Raw genomic sequence first — 17241 nt, forward strand, 5'->3', positions numbered from 1 at the left:
TATACCTAACCAGAGTCTATCCATCTTGCCTATTTTCGAACCGATGACCGTGGAGGGTAAAAGAATTAACATTCATGCTAAACAAACCGGATTTATGATGATCAAACTTGCATTTTTACTTTTACGGATTGAGTTGACCCTCAAAGCATTTTATCGTGCGTATCCATGATCGTTTTTCAGCCGTAGTCCAACATGGAAACGTAAACATGATTTCTATTATTTGAATGTGACGTTACTTTTTGATAGAATTTTGACAAAGATACGTTAGGAAAGAGGTAGAATCTGCAAGACGATGCTTGTTTGTTTGGCTGTAAAAGTTTCAATGCAGCACCAGCAGTGAGCCACTACAGCTGTATATGCAGCACACACAAAAAATGTTTGTGGCAGCACTATGGTCTTTGGCCAAATAGAAAATACTGACAGATAAAATACTTTAGAAAATAGGAGTGCAGTCAATACAAGACATTAATAAACTATATATAAATAAAAAACAATCATGCATATCTATAAACTTACATAAATAAGAGACCCTAGAAAACAAAGGTCTATGCATAATAAAACAATAAAACAGTGCGCAATTCAACAGCCTCGGGAAGTAGATAAAAAACAAAATGAACAGCAATGAAATCATGAAAGTGAAGAGCAAACTATATGTCTGTATAAAGTAATTGAAAGAAATGAGTATGCAATTTGATTCTGATGTAACGCTTTGAAATAATCAAGCATACATATCATTTAGTATTCAAACAGCAAGATTTATTTTGCTTGTTTTCTTTTCACTGTGTATGTGTACATGTGCTTCTACATATTTCATTGTGTTGCCTTTCATTTTTTCCTTGTCATGCCCCCTTCCTTGTTTTCGTACCCATTTTTCATACAAATATCCTTCGTAAAAAAGTATCAAAGGATAAACAATTAACTGTGTTATACTCAAACAATTTTACAAACATTCTCACTGAAAATTTTAACTACTTTTAAATAAGCATTTAAATCTCTGTGAAACACTTTTCTAACAGTTCACTGATGTCTGCCTGTTAGATATTAACTTTAAACTCGTTTTCCAATTAAAACAGTGGTGTCTAAAAATAACATGTTCTTCATGCTGTGACATTTTGGAACATGACTCATTATACCTGCAAGATTTTGATACGCAGTTGGTGGACCTACTGGGATGAGTTGAAGGGAAGCTCAAGAGAAAGCAGTGGTTTGCAGCAGTGCACAGACAATTCAGCACCTTCTGAATTTGTTACAAGTCATGTGCTTTACATAAGACAGTAACATTGGAAATATTGCATAAGTTGGATTTATGTTCAATGATGTGCATGTGACGAGGCTGATATTTCCACAGAATTAAATATTAAAAGCGACTTGATTTTACAAGATTGTGTTTGAATGATTTTGTATTTCGGGAAAAAAAATTGCTTTGACTCTACTAGTAAAAATCGCTTTGAAGCAACCCCTGCAGAAAAACTCCTGCCAGGGTGAGTAAAAAAAAAATTCTCCATACCATTTCCTCCTGCCCCCTTGCGCGAAATCAAATTGGCCACCCCTTAGCAAAATAAATTGTCAACAGCAGATAGTTAAAGTCATATTAGGGGAAAATTTCTTTGACTAACTACGTTTCCGTCGACTTGAATTTTGATATTAGCAGGATGGAACACGGCCTCTAGCAATAAGGGAGCCGTCATTATTTACGGCCTGGGGGTCGGAGGAATAATTACTTTAAAAACTCCAAAATTTCGAGTAATCCCCATGCCAATCATGACGTGTTTCAGTAACCCCCCTCTCTGCTAAAGAAAGTTTGAGTGACCCCCCCCCCCATAAAAAAATGGGAAAGTTAAATGTCTATACAGTAGGCCTAAAATGGATTGCTGCTACGACAGGCCCTGTACAGACCCTGTGGTACAGGTCTGTGTCGGAAAGAGGTTTCATTGCTGTGACAGGGGCTGATGTACAGGTCTGTATCCAGTGCTCTGATGACATGCATTGTTCTCCGTGGGATTTTTTTACAAGAGGGGCGAAGATGTGAGATTGAAATGGTGTTATTTGGTGGCACTTGCGGAGTATTTTTTTTAGATTTTTTTTTGTATAAAAAACTCAAAGGAACAGAAATCTGAGACAGTATTCCAAACTTATATTCCAGTTCACTGATTTCAATTACATTTTTTGAAAACGAAAATGTAGCGACAGACATACATTTATTCACATTTATTATTTATTATTATTTTCCTGCAATAAAGATGGGGTTTGTTGTCAGGCTTTCCACTGGTTTTAAACTTTATAGAATCAAAATTAGCTTGCTTTACACATTTCCCCCTATCGGTAACCTATACAATATAGATATAGAAGGCAGACGTTTCTCATGAATGATCGGGCAAGTGTATCAATCTTTAATCAGGAAATACTGAAAAATGTACTCAGCACTAGCCTCTAACATAAGGCATGCCACGTCAAATAGCTGATCACTCTCGTCTGAAGATCACAATAACTTGAAACACATAGTGTAATGAGATTTTAGTTTCTACTTGAAACCACCTGTATTAAGATTATATATATATATATATATATATATATATATATTATATATATATATATATATATATATATATATATATATATATATATATTTCTGTGTGTGTGTGTGTGTGTGTGTGTGTGTGTGTGTACATATACCGGGTATGAACATACATATCTCAAGCATACATATTGGTCTTCTTTACTATTATTGTTGGTTGAGTGACCCCCCTCAGATTCCCCCGACCCCCCGGCCATAAATAATGACGGCTCCCTAAGAGCAAATTGTAGAATGCAAAATTGTGTGATAACCAAGGTTAACCTGACCTTGTCGCTTATTAAACTAGACTTGATTGAGCAGTTTACAATAGTTGCAGATAGATATTATTTAATGTACAGGGGGTACATTTGTTGCAATTCTTTGTATATTGTTCATCTCCAAATATTTTCCAATTTTTTTCCAGTATTGTCGCAATTTTAAACGCCTAATGAAATAACTCCTTTACTGATTCTCAACAATATTCGAACGGGCATGTGAAAGTAATGGTTTTCACTTCAATTAAAAATGTTCCTCCATTTAAAAAAAAACGGTACGTTCATATTGAATACAAAGCAGAGTCACTGTGGATGGTATTCGGTGTCATTGGTTGCGATCTATGACACCAAGTAGTTTGCTTTAAGATTCTAACACACATTATGCAACACGTCCATCATATTTTACATATACTAGTATAGGGTAATCCAAACCGCCATATCTGAGAGGGGCAATCGTTTAATAAAATCTCCTTCAGACGCGAAAAGCAGCATCCTGGTATACATAACCCCTTCATATGCCATTAATGATAAGAATCTGTGATATTAATTCAACCCACAACAAGCCGTACTACTATGATTTTACAATAAGTATTTTACAAAGTGTATCGTAGCATAGACATGCAATTGTAAGTTATACATAAGGTTTACAAGATATAGAATGTGTACAAGAAGTATTAGGTAATATATAGTGATCTAGATATTCTACAGTAAGTACTGTGAATGTTTCATGGCGTAGACAGTCCTACAGTACGAGATACATGGTGTTTAGGATTATGGAAATTTAACAATTATAGTACTAAATAATAATACGATTGGAACTTTTTTAGGATAGTTTGATTTTCATATTTTTAAAATTTCTCAAAAGTGTTAGGTGCCCTATAGTTCAATCTTGCAATATTAGACATTACTTCTAAAAACAAGTGTGTAACGTAAAAAGAAGAGCAGATGAGGGTACAATTTTAGATGAAATCGATATTACTTCACCATCCAATTACCCAAAATTAGTTCCAATCGTGTTTAATGTGCTATACACATAAAAGACAGAGTTATGAATAGACTGAGTTGTGATAGATATTCTAACACATCATGGTAATAGTACAACATTGCTTCTTCATCTCTTCCATCATAATTTATACCCGTGTCAGCGTACATAGCAATTTAATAATCATCTCAAGGACATGCAAAAGCAGGAATATTTGACAAGCGGTCTGAAATTGTAAAAGACACTGTCAAACATGTGTACACAGTTTACTTTCTAGCATCATGAGAAGAGACATCTATGTGGATAGAAGGTGCAATATATGGTAAATATGAGAAAAGACCAGTCTATTAGCAACCTAAATGCCAAAAAACGGCAAAAGTGTGATATCACTTTTCTTAAACGAAACCGACATGGAATTATACAAATTTTATCCAAATAAAACGCTTCTCCCAATCATAATATGTAACCACAGTGTCGTTATATCATAAACGTTAACAGTGTACCGTTACAGAACATCAGAGCTTTTTCAGGTGACCACTGACTACATAAATGAGGTGGATACTGTGCAAGGAATGTCTTTCTGATTTTGCTGACCTGCCCAACAGTGACCAATACGAGCAATGAGGTATGTTTATACATGATACAATTTCTCTTGAACGTGTTCGATGTAGCATCGTGGCCAATGGATATGTCATTTAGGGTATCGTCAACCATGATATCCTTCTTCAAAAATTTTCCTAAAGTTTGTTATTATCAAACTTTACAAGTTTTTGTTTTCCTCATTAATCCTTTCTATTGAGATCTGTGGGCATACATCTGCAACTTTCGTGTTTGCAGCACGAACGTAACAGTTCCACACAACATAATATTTAGTACGCTGTCTCAAAGCATTGGAATTCCTCACCTAAGTAAAACAATAACATATAATATACACTGCAAATTCTAACTCAGAAGTTATTTCTTAAATTGCATAAAGAGTGTATTATTATTCAGCTTCAATTACATTTGAATATTTATTGTGTTACAATTGATCCATGGGCCATGGACTCGACTCGTTCTGCTGGACTATTTTAATGGTTCTTATCCTACTCTCTTTTATTCTTACCACCCACCTTAATTCCACTGATATGTATACCTGATACACTGATATATTACCTTTGGTAAATATCCTCGGTTATAATTATCAGTATCAGGTACGCGGTGAAAACAAACTAAGGCCATTTAAAGAAATTTTTCGTTTGCCGTCCGTGGGTTTTTGAAAAACCTACCAGCCAGCCAGCCAGCCAGCCAGGTTAAAAACAAACACAGACAAAAAATACAAGTGTATTAACATTAGCTTAAGTTTTGTTGGGTTCTCGTGGAAAAATAATATTTTTATTTGTAATAGCGTTAACATTGTGCTTGTTTTCTTAATAATTTTATCTGAAAATCTACCAGCACGCGCTTTACTGAGCATCCTTTGGAATTCTTCAAATTTTGTTTCTAGAGTTTCGAACTTCACTGCAAGAGGTTCGCTACGGGGCTCCCACAGCAAGGCACTGCCTGATCCTGTGATTGGATGAAGCTTCATTTCAGCAGTTAGGTAAAGATTGACACAGACTGTCAATACCGGCTCCTTTCTCATGAGTATTCTTATTCTACATGTCTCTTTGTGTTTCAACATTTTAATTTTGCCACAGCAATGATCTTTTATCGGTGATGTAGCCTTATCTAACCAGCTCAACATGGCCTATGCAGAATATAGTTCACCTTCTCCTCTTCACCAGTTATTACGTTCACCTTCTTTTGGCATGGTGCAATTGGCTTGCAGTGGACGATATCACTTGGACCAACTGCTCCGTCTTCATCCGTGGAATCCTTTATTTGGGAAGGAGATCCTAACAACTGGCTGCCATCCGCGTGCTGGTAGATTTTCAGATAAAATTATATTAAGATAACAAGCACAATGTTAACGCTATAACAAATAAAAATATTATTTTTCCACGAGAACTCAAACAAAACTTAAGCTAATGTTAATACACTTGTGTTTTTTGTCTGTGTTTGTTTTTTTCCTGACTGGCTGGCTGGCTGGCTGGTAGGTTTTTCAAAAACCCACGGACGGCAAACGAAAAATTTTCTTTAAATGGCCTTAGTTTGTTTTCACCGCTTACCTGATACTGATAATTATAACTGAGGATATTTACAAAGGTAAATATATCAGTGTATCAGGTATACATATCAGTGGAATTAAGGTGGGTGGTAAGAATAAAAGAGAGTAGGATAAGAACCATTAAAATAGTCCAGCAGAACGAGTCGAGTCCATGGCCCATGGATCAATTGTAACACAATAAATATTCAAGTGTAATTGAAGCTGAATAATAATACACTCTTAATGCAATTTAAGAAATAACTTCTGAGTTAGAATTTTGCAGTGTATATTATATGTTATTGTTTTACTTAGGTGAGGAATTCCAATGCTTTGAGACAGCGTACAGAGTATTATGTTTTGTGGAATGTTATGTTGTGTGGAACTGTTACGTTCGTGCTGCAAACACGAAAGTTGCAGATGTATGCCCACAGATCTCAATAGAAAGGATTAATGAGGAAAACAAAAACTTTGTAAAGTTTGATAATAACAAACTTTAGGAAAATTTTGAAGAAGGATATCATGGTTGACGATACCCTAAATGACATATCCATTGGCCGCGATGCTGTGTGAACATCGAACACTTTCAGGAGAAATTGTATCATGTATAAACATACCTCATTGCTCGTATTGGTCACTGTTGGGCAGGCCAGCAAAATCAGAAAGACATTCCTTGTACAGTATCCACCTGCCTGCTCCCTTAAATTGAGATGAAGGGCCTAAAAGGTGGGACAAAGGAGAGAGTTCTTGTATGAGTATATGCTGGAGAATATTAAAAAAAAATTGTCAATGATACTGCGATCCTATTTGATCACCATAAACTGTATAGATATGACCTATATCTTTATTGAGCAAAGTCAGTAAGTATGAGAGACCTTGTGTCTTACTGAAAAGTCAAGTTTGAATATCTTTATAGGATATAGTCAATTTAATATAGTTTTGCTGTCATTTTGAGCAAACAATCAGGAATATACTATGAAAGATGAAGATCACATTTGAGAGTCATAAATATATCAGTCTGATTTGATTATAATATTCTGAAGATAATATTAATAATTCTCAAAGAAACCGAATCAAAATGATTTAAGGAATTAATTGCCTCAAAGTTTGTAACAACTTAAAAACAGTGAATACACATACAAACATACTTCAAAACAGCTGACATTATTTTTCTTCACTGACACCTTCAACTGACAGAGCAAAGTTTCAGCTATTATTTAGTAAGATATTGAATATCTTTATTTGATATAGTCAAACTAATATATCAAGATATATATTAACTATATTAAGCTGCATTTCTGTAACAATTATGCAATACATGCACACAAATGTCCAATCACCTTGCAGGACCACCTTTCGATATAAATAGCTAGCCTTTCCCATCGCTTGACGAAACTTGGCATTTCGAAATCAATTGCTTTGTGAATGGTGTGAAAGGATGTCATGTCTGACTGACATGATGACTGACAGATACCAAGAAAGGTGGCAGGAAATATGAAATGTGTGAACTATAGCACTGGCACTGATTGGATTTGCTAAATTCATGACCATCTATTAGATGACAGATACATAAACACACACACACATACACACACACACACACATATACAGAATTGTGTCGAATGTGATTTGTCAATCTAACGCTAGTTTTTTGACACCGAAAATGATTTATTGTAATCTTGGCTCATGTTTTAAAATGAAATTTGCCATCACTATTATCTTTTGGTATTATATACTCTTAGGTTTTATCAGGATTAGTTATTACAGCATTAACTATTAAGTCATGTATGTCGTTATCTCTGTTTTTTGAAGTGATGTTTAAATCTTCTTTCATGCGAAAATACTCACAATTATTGACCACTTTGCGTACAGATGTATGGACAACACCAATGGTCTTCGTTTTACAGAAATCAGCAGATGGTTGAAACTCCATGTTGTCAGTCTCGACAGGATCCGTTTTTGTTTCCACTCTCAGTAATTCTTCCATTTGAGCTGAAATTCCTTTCTTGGCCGACATCAACTGTGCAGCATTCCCATAATGCACCAGTCTTTCTGCATACTCTCTTGCATATGACATGTCACTTTCTCTGCACTCCAATTCTTTCAACTGTGCGTTTAAGTTTACTTTCCTTTTGTCATACTCGTCTTTCAATTCTTGGAGAAGTTTATCACCATTTTCACGTATCATTCGAGTGACGTCATCGATTGTTTTCTGGATGTGCTGTTTCATGCTCTCTTCTTCTGCTTGGTAGCAGCCATCGAGTGATTTCACCACTTTCATGACGACAGCTCTGCCTTCATTGAGTGCAACTTCTTTCGCTTTCACTCGCTCGATCATATCCTCCAAATATTCTTTGAATCCACGGGCAGCATCTTTTAAATATATGTAGCTGTGTTCTGGTCTCGCATGATGTAATGCTGCACACTTATAACAGATTGCTATCTCACACGTATCACAGTACAAGTCTATCACCTGATCGTCTGAGTGACGGGTGCAGTACACCGGAGGCTGCAGAGAGGCTGGGTCATCGGACTTTGCTACCTCATATTCTTGTAAGGTCATCAAATGGTGAGATCGTGAAATACGTAATCGTGAATGGGGAATAGCGCAGTTATTACACGTGTCTACACCAATGTTTCACGCTCTCTGCCTGTTCACATCCTTCACAGTTTCTGGTCTTTGCAAAAGTCTCTTCTCGTTTTCTGACAATTTCAAACCAATTCGTTGATAAACAAATTGCCACCAATACACAGGCGCTCCTTAGTTGGTAGTCTGCTAAGGAGATCAATTTTCGGATCGATCTATTGATCCCGTAGTCGATATGCCCGCCACTGCAACCTAAACAGTATTTAGGTTGCAGTGGCGGGTATAGCGACTACGGGATCAATAGATCGATCCGAAAATTGATCTCCTTAGCAGACTACCAGCTGAGGAGCGCCTGTGCACCAATACTTGCCACGCCCGGTACCCTGATGTTGGTGTGAACGTCGACATAATAAACAGATTATCGTCCCTCCTTCCTCTGCCAGCTTACCAAGGCACGGCTCACAGAAGCTGTAAAGACACGGCAGTAGTTTTGCATTCTTGTAACGTTCTCAGCAAATAATGCAAGACAAAAAATTATCGTCAATTTCCTCCATTAACGGTGCCTCTTTAGCCGCCATTGATATCTCAAGCAATGCAGGTCCAGTCCCAGAACGAAGTCTTTTTTTGTGTGAAAAAGATAAATTTATTTCAACATAGTCACAAATAAAACAAATCTACATAACTGTAAATGCATTAAAATTACAATGCGTCTTGTCTGAAAAAACAAATAATTATTAGCTGTTTAATTACAAAAGATCATCATATAAATGCATTCAGGATGCATTCTTCTCCTTCGAATCTTACAAGGCTTGAAAACTACGTGATAAAATTCTCAGTTTTGTTCACCATCTTATAAGTGAAATAGATGTATTCATCCATGAGGAAAGATAACATTTTAATTGTATAACAAATGATTGAACGGAAACTTCAATCCCATCAAGAGTAACCGAATTTCGAATATTCCAAACTATGTATTTACAAAGGAAGTAATACAGTAAATAATGTCAGATGTTGCATTATTATCATTTTCGATTCCTGCAATTGCTAATCTTTTGATATTGATATTATTATCAAAGTTGTGTTTTCTGACAAAGAAAGAAATACATTTCTGCCAGATTTCTTTAACATATTTACACTCAAATAAGATGTGTTCCAGTGTTTCTTCTTGGCCACAAATATGGCATTTTCCATCACTTAAATTGAAAGTTTTGGCCAAGCTTCCTGTGACTAGGCCTCTATGGAAAATCTTCCAATTTAAATCATTTACTGAATTGCTGACAATTCCTGTTGAATTAAGACGGCTGAATAGAGTAGCTTTGTAACTGTCAGTGAGACTTAGATTCTCAGCCCATTTTTGACCAATCTGACCTTTGACTGCATGCCATTTCTTATCAACTAATTTCCAATAAAGTGACTTGGTTTTGACATCACTTTTTGTCAGACCATAATTCTCTAAGTCTAAAATATCATAGTTTTCTTCATTTTGGATGTTTGAAGAGATGATTTGTTTCCAGGAATCTGGGATAGCATTGAGGAGTGTTTCATACTCTGTCTTGATTTCCTCTTGCACATGTCTATTTGTACCTCCTCTAATTTTTGCAATTATTTCCCATTGTTGAAGCCAGTCATTTCTGTCATCATTCCAGATGTCCTTAAGCCTTAAAATTCCACTCTTTGACCATTTTTCATAAAAGAGGACACTTCCTTCATTCTTAATATTGTCATTATACCACAGAACTTCTCTAAGAAGATTCTGTTTTGATGTTGAATTGGTAGATTCACTCTTGTAAGTCTAAGTGACTTCCAGGTATTAAACATATCCCCATACACCATTTGGGTTCGTTTGTTGTTGACTTTGAAATTGAGATGGAGGTAGTGATAATCACTATTCAGTTTATTGTCATAATTCGCTATGAAATATTTTGATAAGCTGGCCCATTTAGGAGTCCCTTTATCTGGATTTTTCTCAAATAATTTCATAAGCCACTTTAATTGGAGTGCATTAATTTTTTCTTCAATGTCTCAGAACGAAGTCTTTCTCTGGGCCCACAGGATCACGCCCTCTACGCTAAACCCGGAAACGCACTCTGTCAACAGCAGACAGTTCAATATCTTGTAAACGACGAAAATAATCCTATCCACGCTTTAACATAAAGACGAAACATGCTGAAAAGCAAATATCTGAATTTCTTATTTGTGTATAGCTTGACTACCCACATTGTTACATTTTATTTGTTTGTTAGTGTTCTTTAGCAGAATTGTCGTATTGCATGGCAAGGGATGCAATCGAAATACGATTTCATAACAATTATAAATATTACCATAAGATGGTCTGATAACCGGCGATGAAAAAGTACAGCTGTCTGTGCACGACCTTCATGTTAGGGGCTATCCGTAGCCTTTCATATCAGATCTGTTGGCGCGAATATCCAATATCTTCGATCACCTGCCGGTTAATTCTCGGAATAGTAGCAAAAGAGCTCCGCGTGTTTAAAAACGTTATGGCAATAGATTTCTTGGTAAGCGGATGGGTATTTTAACCAGTAAGCGGGCGATGAATTTTATTCTCTCAAAAAATGAAACGATGGGCAGGCAGGAACTGTGATTCTGTTGTTTTCGAGAGCTTACAGATTGGCACTGAGAAAGTAACGGGCAAAGAGACGGCCGTTGAATTGACACTTTTGCAATAAGGCGAGAGTTGAGACTTGAGAATCGAAACTGAAAGCTGCGAGATGTGCTGGTAGGGAGAGGGTAAAATATCAAGCAGAATGGGAAACTTATAAAATTATTACGCGAGACCAGAGCAATTACGAAAAGTTTTCATTTTCTCCTCGCCGGAAATTCTCGTTGTTCAAAATACGAAAGAATAGCACATCCCTATGTTCAAATTCCCGATTTCTAAAACTCAGCTGGTTTGCTGTTGGTTGGTTTTCAGTGGGACAATTTTATAACTGTGAAATTCTCGTTAACTGTGTACTTCGGCATGATGGGAGTACCTTCGCTTGGCCCTTTTGACTTGCAACAAATTTATAACTTACTGGTTTCGCCAGAGAGAGGGACCATTGTAAATTCGATAAGAAGCTACATCCTAATGATAATTGCTTACCACCGTACGATATCATTTCTCAGATACGATATCTAAGAAGTAGTTCCTCTTCACTGACTTATAGGCATCTTTGAGTCAATACAGCAAACTTTGATTCTGTCTTGAGAAGACCGTAATATAAGGAAACCAATGCTTACATAAGGTAGAATGGGCCTCGGGGACTGATATTGGGACTCTTTTACAGTATCATTTTGGTCTACAACTTTTGTATGATTATTATGAAGCTCATTGAGAAAATAAATATTTTCATAGAGTTATTTTTGTGAAAATCGAAAAACTTTTCTTTTTCGCTTTACAGTTAACACTATGAAAGGGCTGGCGGCCATTTTGAACTTAAACTTGCCTTAGGAAAATTTGATTTAAAGTTTACGCAAGGGGTTGCTAAAAAGGTTGAAAGAAAGAAGGGGAAGGGGTTACTCAATTTTTGGTGCAAAATAAATTTACACACATCTCAGATTGAACCATGGCACACATCATTTTCTCACCGTACTCTACATCTGATTTGTGCCGAGGTAGTACTATGTGACCATTTGCTCGACATCAGGCGGGTAAATGGTGTCCTGCCTCGAGGGTACATAGTCCTTTCTATGTCTCTATACATGCTTGTCTTACCGAGTTTTCACCCCAAATGTTTGGGTTTATTTGCAATTGACAATCATATGCTTTACTGCCACGTTATACGAAAATCCATCATAAAATAGAACGATTTCCATCGTCGAACTGCGCATTGATATATTTAAATCACTGTTTACAGTTTATCGATTTTTCATGCGTACTTTTCTGAAATCTGGATTTCCCATGTAAGATATATTATTTTAACATTTTTAAATCCTGAAGCTGTCAAATATTTCCGGTCCACTTTCAGTCAAATGATGACTGCGCGGCCCGCGAGGTCATCAACAAGTTACCAATGAGTCCTGTGGAGCGCATGACGTTCGATATAGGAGCATATAACAAACGTCGTTAATGACTGATTTGTGATTTTTAAGTTTTGACGAAAATTATTTTGTCCAACAACAGTAACGTTAATCTACAAACTGTACACAACACCTTGTGTCGTTGCCAAGGTTCATAATACCTTTAATTCAACATTTGTAAGGGACATATAAAATGTATATACTTGTTTTATTGAAAAAAAAATGTTTCAAACATACAATTGAAGGTTAGAGCTATATAATTGTATCTCTGATCTCTCTGTTTTCAGTGCACAGCAGAAGTTAAGTCGATGTCGACACTCAGCGGAGAAAAAAATTGAAAACGTAGTGACCAAAAATTTCCAAAGGACAATCGAATTCGGGAGGTACCAGTTAACTCGCACCAAAAACAAATAAGAAATTATTTTTCCAACGAATTTGCAGTATGTACTGAATCTACACTGAATCGATTTAGAACTTTCAACGAAATGCTAGAAGTGAGCATGTCGGTCGATAGCTGCAATAATTGTAGCCCTTGGTTGGTGGGGATTGGGCTTCTGTCGTGCGGCTCGCGCCTTGCCCCTGTAACCTCCACAAATGTAATAATCTCCACAAATGTAATATCAACCACAATTGTAATAAAATGCACCCATAAATGTAATATCGCCCATAAATGTAACAAAAATCAACCATAAATGTAATAAAAACACCAACCACAAATGTAATAAATGGTAACCATAAATGTAATAAAAAAATCACCCATAAATGTAATACTTGTCAACCATAAATGTAATAAATCTATTTTGTCGTTGCAATTGAGGAATTAGCCCTTAAATATTGATCTATGTAATAAGGAAAGCAACTCCACACATTATTCATTTCTTAATTGTTTGCGTTTAGTGTGTTTTGCATATTTGAAAGTGTATTTTACGTTTCCCTGTTTTGTGTACAGAACTGACTGGCCATGGCTAGACACAGCTGTAATCTGAGTGTCAGTGCAGTCTCTACTCCAGAGTGGGGAAGACTGTATAACACTTCGATCCTTTAACGCCGTTTTTTCGAAAATTGCCATACTTTCTTAATCAATCTCCTCAAATTCGTCTTCAGTGGATAAATTGTGTGGAATAATCGATAGATTGTCTGTATTCCTATGTTGTCCCACTTGAAGTTTGTTCCTTCACTAGGGATGCCAGGATGTCTAATTTTGTTCTACTGTGTTCAAGATAGTTTTCGTATTGTTTTTTACTAGATTGAAATATATGTTCTCGTTAACATTTTTTGTGTCGTAAGTTTCTGTTATAAGGTTTTATATTTCTCTGTTATTTGTTCTGAGTCATCTGTCATAAACTTTGTGTGGTATCACTGGTTGACGAGTTATTTTGACGCTTCCTTATTATGTAATTATCAGTGTCTAGAACTGCTGTTCTACTTCCATTATCTAACGGTTCGATCAGTACCTCGCCGTTTTCTGATAGCGTTCTCAAAGTATTCTATTCTGTGTTTCGGAAATGAAACCTAGTTTCGCGAAAGTATGCAATAACATTACATTAGTCTTATTAAAGTTATTATTTACTCAGGGCATTGATAAACAAATGATCACATATGCAAGTTCAAGTTTATTACATTTATGGTTGAGTTTTATTACATTTATGGTTAATTTGTTTATTACATTTGTGGTTGCGGGTTGTTACATTAATAGTTGACTATTTTATTACATTTGTGGTTGATTTTATTACAATTGTGGTTGATATTACATTTGTGGAGATTATTACATTTGTGAGGTTACAGCCCCAACCAGGGCTACAATTTCTTCCTATACCTGCTAGTGTAAAAGCTGCAGTGCGGATCTACACTGCATGGTCAAGGCACACACGGGGCCGCATTATTAGAGAATCTCGCCTTACCGTGTGCAAATTCACTATAATCCTGCTCCCGGATAATGTTAGAGCCCTTGTAACTCCTATCGATGGTCAACTTTACTCCTTGCAGCTGAAAAATGACAGTTTAATGACTCTGGCGCGAAGTCAATTCGAACTGGACCGCCGTCGTTGAACTCTGTACCCAGCCGACTTGTACCATTACATTTTAGGGGTGGCCGATAGGTGTGAGGGACTAATGAAAACGGTGACACCAGCAGTACAGTAGCGCGCTAGTGGCAGTATAGTTGTTGTTATTTTAACGCTATCTTTTCGGAGGATTGAAAAAGGTCATAGGACTGTTTGCTCCTTTTCAATTACTGCTAGAATACCACTATCGCTGAAAGCAAAGAGAGACCAGTGACCATTGAAGAACTTGCCATCTTTATTTCCTGAGAAGTGAAAGAGATATTCACGCCATGCAAAGTCTGTCGTCTCGTCTTTGCCATTTTATACAGATGCTCTGACAACAAGAGGACACCGCGATATAATTATAAAATATCCAATCGATATTTACGGCTAATATACTATACGATATGGATCTCTAAGGCTATAAAATCTTCGATATATATCGGATATTTACCCGCCTAATTAACAAACTCTAGTATCATCTAGTAGCGAAGTTCGAGCCAGACTAGCGCTTGGCCAGAGCTGTAAAGTGGTGAAATGTCTGACAAATATTCGCAACTCTTTTTAATCTTGAAGCTTATAGTGGTACATTTTCCGACTGTTTCAAATGTGATGAAATAGTTCCGATTCATAAGGGAGGCTCTAAAAGTGATGTTAACAACTATAGGCCTATCTCCCTTCTACCAGTTCTATCTAAAATACTAGAAAAACATGTTTATATTAGTTTTTACAGTTTTATGCATTTAATCTTTTTTGTTACAACTCACAATCATCAGACAACATCACTCTTGTCACATTGCTTTAGTCAAGTTAACTGACCAGGGTCTATACTTTTACAGAATATAGATGAAGATAATTGTTTTTAGATATACTTAAAGATTTTTTCATCGTTGATCATAACATTTTGCTGAGCGAACTTTCTGTGTACATGTTTTCTGATTTGTCACTGAAGTGGTTTCGATCAGACCTTACAGGAAGAAGTCAATGTTAGCTATTTAGGTGTACACGCTCATGTTTTGTCGATTGGTGCGGTGTATCTCAGGAGTCCATTTTGGTCCACTTCGGATCATGTTATGTATGTCATTTTCCCCCACACTCATCATGACATGAGTTTAATTAGTCTGGAACATTCTCAACTTTGTGTAAAAATGGGAAGCTTTAAATAGATACTACTACTACTGTGACTACTACTACTTCGGTGCTTCAAATTTTATCAGATTTATTCAAAAACTGCTGAGGTCAATATCAAAGCATGTATGTAAAACATGCTGATTACAAGGAATTTGTTACAAAAAGAAAGATGTATCCATGAAAAAGCACAGATGTGAAAATGATGTAAAGAAATCCTCATACAACCCGGCCTACTTCATCATTAAGATGTATGTTGACAGACAAGAAAATGCCGAAATTTTAAATTGATAAACACTGCATTATTGAAGTAGTCATGAGCAAACGGATGGAGGAAGTCCATCTGATTAAAATCAGGTGTAGAGTACGGCGACGTCTTCTTATGCGTACGCGGTATTCTCTCCGAGTCGCTGTCGCCTCTCACTACGCGACAGCGAGAGAATACCGCGTACGCATAAGAAGACGTCGCCGTACTCTACTTCTGATTTTAATCAGATTGGAGGAAGTCGTTCCTATATTAGGCTATTTCCATACTGAGTTCATCATGCACACTGTAAAGTTCACTATGGTTCGAAGCGAGACTACATAAATGTCCTGTGAGAAAATTAACCTGGAATGTAATCCGCGTTTGTGTAATGAGTTAAGAAATGCTACGACCCTACAAAAACAGTAAAATACCTACGTGTTGTATACAAATAGCAAAGTATTTGGCAAAGCTGCACTATAAGTAACTATAAATAAATATCGGCGATTTCACAGACCCGGCGTGCCGTGGCACAAGGCTAGTCATTGTAGTATCGTCTAGAGTCCGGAAATTGCCGATAAATATTCTGTAAGTATAGGCGATTTCACAGACGCAGAGTGCTGAGTCCAGTGTCGATCGGCGATTTCACAGTAATCCCGAAATCGTCGATATGTCAAACTTTGATACTAGATGGAAAATATCCGATTTAAAAAAAAAATGTTCAAAAGTCACGCCGTCATGGACAAGAATGCCGTTTTGGCACCCCACTTCACACATTGTGACCTTTTTAGTCTAACAGATTTTGCTTGGAACCACTCTTTCCACATTGAACAACAGCGGCATCTTGTAAATGTAGTTGTACCATGGAGGTGGATGGTTGAACTTAGTTGTGAAAGTTGAACTAGTTATATGGAGTTTAACTTAGGCACACGCCTCTGAACAATGTACATGGACACAAAGTTCTATAACTGCTTCAAATGACCCGTTCCCGTGTAGGATTTATTGAACTAGTACGTAACATATTTGAGAAAGTTCGGAAGATAGAGCACAGGATTTATTGAACTAATTAAAATGCGTAGTTGAACTTCGGCAAAAGTATCTCTCTTTATTCACCAAGAGTTATATATTGTCATGAAAATTACCCACCCCTTTCAATCCCATAAACTAGTCCTACGAGTATGGCAAGAGTGTCCGGCTTTGGCTCCGGAGGCAGTGAAGGGCTACCCGTAAGCATGCTCATTCAGCTCCCTCACACCTGTCGGCCACCCCTAAAATGTAATG

At 36.6% G+C, this 17241-nt stretch overlaps 1 protein-coding gene across 1 annotated transcript; it reads right to left on the reverse strand.

The window, feature by feature from the left end:
* Positions 1-5530: 5530 nt before the first annotated feature.
* Positions 5531-8499, reverse strand: LOC139144089 (tripartite motif-containing protein 2-like). Its single transcript, XM_070714764.1, has 3 exons — positions 7807-8499; positions 6554-6655; positions 5531-5713 (listed from the first exon to the last, which is right to left on the reverse strand). The coding sequence occupies exons 1-3, from the start codon at positions 8497-8499 to the stop codon at positions 5531-5533; spliced, it is 978 nt and encodes a 325-aa protein (XP_070570865.1).
* Between the last annotated feature and the right edge of the window lie 8742 nt (positions 8500-17241).

Source organism: Ptychodera flava, chromosome 1, assembly GCF_041260155.1.
Source record: "Ptychodera flava strain L36383 chromosome 1, AS_Pfla_20210202, whole genome shotgun sequence".
Lineage (NCBI taxonomy): Eukaryota > Metazoa > Hemichordata > Enteropneusta > Ptychoderidae > Ptychodera > Ptychodera flava.